Below are 8,286 nucleotides of genomic sequence, written 5' to 3'. Positions count from 1 at the left end.
GACGGACAGGCAGGCCCCCAGGGCCCAGGCCCTCCGAAGGCCTCTACCCATTTCACGGATGGGGAGACTGAGGTCCAGAGAACACCAGGGTCTTGGCTGGCTGAGAGCACCACCCAGGGGGGCAGAGAGGGAAGAGCTGCCTCGCAGAGCCCTGGGAAGGCAGGAGGTCCTTGGTCCTCAGCTCCTTCTCGGGGGAGTTGGCCCATGTGAGCAGCGGCCTGGGTCCCCCATTTCTCCTGCCCAGGGCCGAGCTGCATCCTGGGGACTTAGTGGGGCAGGAAGTACAAACTCAGAGGGCCTACCCTGACCCAGGCAGGTCTTGGAGCCCAGCCTCACCCCGACCTGCTGAGCCCTGGGCCCAAAAGAGAGGCAGGGGCTAAGGGGCTGGGCAGGATGGATAGGGGCCAAAGCTGGGCTCTGGGGTCTGAGGGCCCCAGTATCTCCTCGCTGTGGGGCTGTGGGTAGGGGACTACTGCCAGCCTTGTTTTCTCCCGTCGACAATAGAGCCAGACTGTCCACGGGACTCTCAGGTGCTGATGTGAACAGCACACAGTAGGTGCTTTGTAAATGTTATTGCTGTGGTCTTTTGGAGATGGTATTAGGAAACCTGCACTCAGAGTAATGGAAAAACAAACTGACATTTGGGCACATTTATTGAGCACCAGCTGTGTGCTCCTGGGACCTCTCCAAGCCCACCTCCAATGGTGTCCCTCTGGGGCCCCCTGGTGGCAGGGAGAGTGCATGCACTCTCAATGAGCCCCCAGCGTGGGTTTTACATAGTCATCTCCCAGGACCAGGCTATTTCAAAGGTCTCTGCTCATTTGACAGATGGTCAAACCGAGGCCCAGAGAGCCTGACTACATGGTCCGTGATGCAGAGCTGGGGAAACCAAGGCTGGGGGCAGGGCAGAGGGTGCCTGCCATCCTCACCACAGTCCCCCTCTCCCTCCCTGGCATGGCAGGTCTCGGCGCAGAAGATGGCCGGCGGCGTGGATGGTCCCATTGGGATCCCGTTCCCCGACCACAGCAGCGACATCCTGAGCGGGCTGAATGAGCAGCGGACGCAGGGCCTGCTGTGTGACGTGGTGATCCTGGTGGAGGGCCGAGAGTTCCCCACGCACCGCTCGGTGCTGGCCGCCTGCAGCCAGTACTTTAAGAAGCTGTTCACGTCGGGTGCCGTGGTTGACCAGCAGAACGTGTACGAGATCGACTTTGTCAGCGCTGAGGCACTCACAGCCCTTGTGGACTTTGCCTACACGGCCACACTCACCGTCAGCACAGCCAATGTGAGTGACATCCTCAGCGCTGCCCGCCTGCTTGAGATCCCCGCCGTCAGCCACGTCTGTGCTGACCTCCTTGACCGGCAGATCCTGGCCACTGAGGCCAGTGCTGACGCCGGGCAGCTAGACCTCGTAGATCAAATTGATCAGCGCAACCTCCTGCGTGCCAAGGAGTACCTCGAGTTCTTCCAGAGTAATCCCATCAACAGCCTGCCCCCTGGTGCCGCCGCCGCCGCCTTCCCCTGGTCGGCCTTCGGCACCTCCGACGATGACCTGGACGCCACCAAGGAGGCTGTGGCGGCTGTGGCAGCTGCCGTGGCCGCTGGCGACTGCAATGGCTTGGACTTCTACGGGCCAGGTCCCCCAGGCGAGCGGCCGCCGGCGGGCGAGGGCGACGAGGGCGACAGCAACCCAGGCCTATGGCCGGAGCGGGACGAGGATGCCACGGCCGCCGGCGGGAGCCTCTTCCCTCCACCAGCTGCCACGCAGAATGGCCACTATGGCCGGGCTGGCGAGGAAGAGGCGGCCTCGCTGTCCGAGGCGGCCCCTGAGCCGGGCGACTCTCCGGGCTTCCTGTCGGGCACAGCTGAGGGCGAGGATGGGGACGGGCCCGACATGGACGGGCTGGCGGCCAGCACACTGCTGCAGCAGATGATGTCGTCCGTGGGCCGGGCAGGGGCGGCAGCATCGGGGGCAGCGGACAGTGACGAGGAGTCACGGGCGGAGGACAAGGGTGTCATGGACTACTACTTGAAGTACTTCAGCGGCGCCCACGACGGTGACGTGTACCCGGCCTGGTCACAGAAGGTGGAGAAGAAGATCCGGGCCAAGGCCTTCCAGAAGTGTCCCATCTGTGAGAAGGTCATCCAGGGTGCTGGCAAGCTGCCGCGGCACATCCGGACCCACACAGGCGAGAAGCCCTACGAGTGCAACATCTGCAAGGTCCGCTTCACCAGGTGAGCCGGGTGCTGAGCAAGGGCAGGGGCTGGAGAGGGGGCTGGGCACCGGTAGGTGGGGCAGGGCCGGGACCACAGACAGGGCTGAGCGGAGTGGTGTGAAGTTGCCCCTGAGCTGGTTCCAACTCAGAGTGACCCTATATATGCCAGAACGAAGCAATGCCTGGTTCTCACGATTGCCGCTACGTTTGAGCCCACTGTGTCCATCCATCTCCCTGAGGGCCTTCCTCTTTTTTCCTGACCCCCTACCAAGCGTGATGTCGTCAGGGACTGGTTCCTCCTGATAACGTGGCATTCTGGCTGTACCTTCTAACAAGACAGATTTGTTGGTTCTCTGGCACTCCATGGTATACTCAGTCTTTTCGCCAACCCCACAATTCAAATGCGTGGGTTCTTCTTTGGTCTTCCTTATTCATTGTCCAGCTTTTGCATACGTATGAGATGACTGAAAATAACTCTGGCTTAGCTCAGGAACACTTTTGTCCTTAAGGTGTGATATCTTTGCTTTTTAACACTTTAAAAAGCTGAGGGTGGGTGGGACCAGAAGTGGAGTTGAGGATGGGTGGGCATGGCTGAGTGGGTGGGTCCAGGGGTGGAGCCAGTGATGAGTGGGCAGGGCTAATGACTAAGTGGGCAAGGCCCAGGCAGCCCAGCTTACAGGGCACTTGGCCCAAACTCCCAGCCATACCTGAAGCCCCTCCCTTCCCTAATGCTGACCTGGAATCACCCCTTCTCCATTTCCAGGCACCTCCTGGGTACCCTTTGAGAATGATCTAGGCAGACCCCCGCCCTTGTGACATTCAGCAGGGGGCAGAGTGCAGACCCCAAGCCAGGTGCCCTGAAGGCGCAAAGTATGTCCTCAGTCAGTTCAGTTGATTCAGCCTTGCAGAGTCCCTGAGTGGTGCAAACTGCAAACACACTTGGCTGCTCACTGAAAGGTTGGCGGTTCGAGTCTGCCCAGAGGGTCTTCAGAGGAACCACCTGGCAATTTACTTCTAAAAAACTGGCCACTGCAGACCCCTTGGGATGCAGTCCTCTCCAATGCGGATCGGAGCCCGCTGGACGGCAGCTGTCCTGGAGCCTGCTTAGGTTGGCCCTCGGAGCTCTGCTGGCGTAGTGCCTCAGGCACTTGACTGTTAACCAGAAGGCTGGCCGTTCAAACCCACCAGCCACTGCTTGGTCAATCTAATTCCGTAGCAATACTGTCTCAGAAACCCAAGGAGGGCTCGCTATGAGTCGGATCCGACTCAACGGCATGTGTTTGGTTTACTTTTTTTTTAGGTTGACCCTTAGGGTCCCTTTGGGTGACTCAGAATTGACTGGATGGCAGTGAGTTTAGGTCCAGCCCCAGGGATTTGCTTCATTCAGCCAATGTTAATTGGGTGCCGACTGTGTGCCAAGCCCTGTTGCAGGTGCTGGGGAAGCAGTGGGGATCAAGACAGGCCCCAGTCTCTGCCTTTGTGGGGCTGGTGTTTCGTGGGCTGGGCAGCAGACTGTGTTTCTGATATTAGTTGGCAGGGAGTGCCAGGAGGGAGAAGGAGCAGGAGCTCAGTTGGGGTGGGGCTGTGGGTGCCAAGGGAGGCCACATGGGGGGGCAGGAGGTACTTGAACTGAGGACTGAGCACTAGAGGGGAGCCGTGGGGAACCCCATGGAGAAGGGCACTCCAGGAAGAGGGATTGGTGCATGCAAAGGCCCTGTGGCAGAGTCAGTTGGGGGAATGGAGGAAGGAGGGCCCAAGAGCTACAGGGCTGATAGGGAAAGGAGGGCCCAGGCCAGGTGGAGTTCAAGGTCAGGGGGGTGGGGGGCAGTTTGTAATTCTGTTCAGAGTTTAGAGGTGGCTGGCTTGGCCTTGTGAACCCAGGGTGGGCCAGCCCGGTGGGGGTAGGGGGCTGGCATGCAGGAACCTAGCCAGGCTGGTGACTCAGCACCACCCTGCCCCACCCGCCCTGGGGTTCCCCCAGCCACACCTACCCAGGCCCCAGGATGAAGAACGAGGCCACTGTCCCAGCTCCACAGACCTGCCCCATGAGGATGGGAGCTGGGGGCTGACCCCTCCCCAGCCCCTCAATCCCCACCCCAGGCAGGCCAGGAAAGAGGGTGTGGCCCCAATTCCTGGCTGCAGGAGTGTGGGCAGGGTCAAAGGGCACCTGCTGGGAGGGGGCCAGTCAAGTTGGCAGAACGGGTGATAGTGAGTTTGAGGGGCCCAGAGGTGGCTATGGGTCCTGCCCTTGTGGTCCCTGGGCCTGGGAGAAGGGTGTTTAGACCAGGGTGGTTGGTGTAGGCCCCAAAGACCAAGGCCTTAGGAAGTGACCAGAGTTGAGCCCAGGTTGGTCAGTGGGACCAGCCCAGGAGTGAAGCCTGACCCTGCACCACACTCCTCGGCCCTGGGGCCACCAGCCTCCCCACCACGACCTGGGGCTCAGTTTCCCTCTGAGTTAGTGTGCACTTGGCCATCCCCACTCCCAACCAGGGACAGTCCCATTTTGCAGTCAGGGAAACTGAGGCCCAGAGAGGGACGCCTGGCAAGGCCTCTTTCCCCACCCACCCACCCACTTGGCTCCTCTTGGCCCCCTCACCCTGGGCCCCAGCCCCCACCTTCCTCCAAGCCCCAGAGCCCAGGGGCCCCTCTGAGTCACACCAAAGCGTTGAGTAAGCAGGGCCTGTGGCAGCCGGGGCTATAATTACCCAGCCGGGGCTCAGGGTGACGAAACCAGGCTGCTTCCGCCCCCAGCCCGCCTCAGCACTGCCCCTGGCCCACTGTGCAGCTCTGAGCAAGTCACTTCCCCTCTCTGAGCCTCCCAATTCTTGGCTGCAGAAATCTCTATACTTGGCTACAAACACCTAGTCCTAACACCTGTCCATCAGGAGCCTGGACAGGCAGCTAGGAGATATGAGTGGACTTTTTTCCAGTGAGTGGAAGGAAGGTCCTGGCAACTGCAGGAGCCAAAGGCCCATAGGCTGGTAGTGGACCTAGTTAGGGCCAAGTTCTGCTGGCTCATGTGGAAGTGACTAGGCAGAGAGCAGGGCTGGGGTCTGGTTGCCAAGGGCCTCTATAGTCAGGCCCAGCACCTGGCCTTGATCCTAAGGGCCATCAAGAGATGGGTTAGGGCAAGGAGGGGCACCAGCTCGGAGCAGCCCGTGGTCAAGGCTGTGCCCAAGGGAGAGAGCTGGAGCTAGAGGAGCCCGGAAGGAAAGCCAAGTCTTTGAGGTTAGGGAAAGACTTCCTGGAGAAGGAAGGACATTTAAGGTGGGGCTATGACGAGTGTGTAGGAGTTTGTTAAGGAAGAGACCCAGAGTGACTAGGGGCACAAGCAGCAGCATCAGGGAGCTGATTAGATGCTTACCTGGGCTTCAAAGACTCAGGAACCCACCCCTGTGAGTATGGACTGGCTCTGTGCAACAGAAATATCTTGTGGGCCACAAAATATAATTAAAAAAATTTTTTTTTAATATTCTGGAGGCCAATTAAAAAAGCAAAACAAACAGGTGAAATTAATTTTAACTGTATACTTTTATATAATAGATCCAATTATTATCATTTTAGCATATAATCAACATAGAGTTTTAAAGGCGCCGTTTTCTATTAGCCGTTGCATATTAAACATTTGGAGTCCTGGGAGCTGTTTGCATCTCCATTTGGACTGGCCACACCTCAAGGGCTCAAGAGCTGCATGTGGCCCAGCTGCAGCAGCCAAAGGGGGTGGGGAAACTAGGGGCAGCCAGAAGGCCCTCTCTGAAGAGGTGACATTTGAGCCAAAATTTGATTGTGAAGATCCGGGGAGGAAAAAGTGTCCCAGGTAGCGGGACAGCGCATGCAAAGAACCTGGGTTAGGCGCATGCTTGTCACGTTGGGGGGAATAGTACAGCAGACGGGAGGGGACAGTTGAGGGCCATGCAGTGCAGTGGGGACTCAGTTACTGGGGTGAGAGTGACCAGCTGTCTCTGTTTGCTCAGGACTGAAAGGTTTCCCGGGGTTAGGGACTTTTAGGGCTAAAACTGGGAAAGGCCTGGGCAGATGGGGGCTGTTGGTCACTCTTCCGGTCACCAAACATGACAGCAGCTCCCAGAGGGCAAGAATGGCTGCTTGTCTCATTCCCTTCATTACTTCCAGCACCGGGCACGGGGCCCGTTATTCAGCAGGCGCTCAATAGATGCCTGTGGCGTAAATGAACGCAGTGGCTGCTTGTTGGCCTCATGCCCCCCCCTCCCTGGGGCAGAATCCCTGGCAGAACTCAGGCAGGTGGGAGACCTAGCACCATGCTGGATCAGGAGTCCCTGGGTGGTGCTAACTGAAAGGTCGGTGGTTCGAGTCCATCCAGAGGTCCAGGGCTGCTTTGAAAGAAAGGCCTGGCAGTTTCGTTCCAAAAACTCAGCCACTGAAAATGCTAAAAAGTAGCCCAGTTCTCGTCGGACACACTTGGGGTCCCCATGAGTTGGAGTGGACTAGCACCTGGTTGGTTGGTTGTTCTGTGAGTCAGGAAAGTGAAGCTCAGAGAGGTTCAGCTCTTTGCCCAAGGCCACACAGTAGGCTGTCCAAGACTCATTTAAGACTTCCAACAGGCCCTCAGTGCTGCTACCAGAACGTCACACTGCCCCAACTTGTCCGTATGTGCCAGGAACCTTCCATGCTTGAGTGCTGGAAGCCCTGCCTCTCGGGAAACTCCTCATTCACCCTCCTCCCACCCTAAAGTAATCCTCGGAGTTCTTGGATGGCTTAGATGATTAAGCACTTGACCACTAGCCAGAAGGTGTGCAGTTCAAACCTGTCCAAGCAGCACCTTGGAAGAACGGCCCAGCATTCTGCTCCCACAGAGACTCCAGACCTTATGGGGCAGCTCTGCTCGATCACACGGGGTGACTGTGAGTCAGGATCTTGACCCCAAAACGACAGCAATCTTTACAAGAGCAGACCCAGGGCTTTCTTCCTCAGAAATGCTGGGTATGTTTGAACTGCCAGCCTTTCAGTTAGCCAAGCGCTTCACCATTGCACCACCAGGGCTCCTCTCCTGCCTCCGGCCCTGAAGTAATTCCTAGGGGTTTTCTGCAGTTGCCCCGGCAACGGTGACTGTCTGACTGCATCGCGTCCCCTGCAGGTCCCAGGCTTTCTCCTGAGGGTCAGGGTCCCTCAGGCCCGGCCTGTGGCCCGCTGACCACCCCTCCCCCCACCCCGGTCCACAGGCAGGACAAGCTCAAGGTGCACATGCGGAAACACACGGGCGAGAAGCCGTACCTGTGCCAGCAGTGCGGCGCCGCCTTTGCCCACAACTACGACCTGAAGAACCACATGCGCGTGCACACGGGCCTGCGCCCGTACCAGTGTGACAGCTGCTGCAAGACCTTCGTGCGCTCCGACCACCTCCACAGACACCTCAAGAAGGACGGCTGCAACGGGGTGCCCTCGCGCCGCGGCCGCAAGCCCCGTGTCCGGGGCGCTGGGCTCACCGGGGGCGGGCCTGACCCTGCCACCACCGGGGGCTCTGCGCCCCCTGGCACCCCCGCGCCGCCCGGCTCCCCCGACAACCGGCGCAACGGCCAGGAGAAGCACTTTAAGGACGAGGATGAGGACGAGGATGAGGTGGGCCCCGAGGGCCTGGGCCCGTTGAATGTAGCAGGCGCCGGCGGAGGCGGCGGGGGAGCCGCTGGCGGTAACTTCACAGCCGGACTCGCCTAAAAACCAAAAAAGAGAGAGAAACCAGAAACCCGAGAGAGAGAAAACTATCACCCACCACCCCCCAAAACACAAAAAAAGAAAATCTATATACAGATCTCTATATCTCTATATATATATATATATAGATATATATATGAAGCATCACAGGTTTTAGGATAGTGCTTTTCTTAGATTTTTCTCCTTCATGATGTTTTCTCCCTAAACAGGGACCTTCTCGCTCCTGGTCCCCCTCCCCACCACCCTGTCGCTGGGTTTCGGGGCCTGGTTTGGGGGTTTTGTGGGACACGGGTTTCCAGTTCCCTGGGGCCCCCGGCATGGGGTCCACGGCCCTGTGGCAGCCCGCCCCGTCCTGGGCTCTGGGCTACGGTGAGGGTGGGCC

At 58.7% G+C, this 8,286-nt stretch overlaps 1 protein-coding gene across 1 annotated transcript; it reads left to right on the top strand.

Annotated features, from left to right (window-relative positions):
* Positions 1–976: 976 nt before the first annotated feature.
* Positions 977–7,907, top strand: ZBTB7A (zinc finger and BTB domain containing 7A). The gene is made up of 2 exons (XM_007951035.2): positions 977–2,235; positions 7,415–7,907. Exons 1-2 carry the CDS (start codon positions 977–979, stop codon positions 7,905–7,907), a joined length of 1,752 nt encoding a protein of 583 aa, XP_007949226.1.
* Positions 7,908–8,286: the final 379 nt, after the last annotated feature.

The sequence above is a fragment of the Orycteropus afer genome, unplaced genomic scaffold (assembly GCF_000298275.1).
Source record: "Orycteropus afer afer isolate SDZICR_OR568_19922 unplaced genomic scaffold, OryAfe1.0 scaffold00291, whole genome shotgun sequence".
NCBI classification, from domain to species: Eukaryota; Metazoa; Chordata; class Mammalia; order Tubulidentata; family Orycteropodidae; genus Orycteropus; species Orycteropus afer.
Note: the sequence above shows the minus strand (reverse complement) of the source record. Positions and strands in the feature narration are given on the sequence as shown.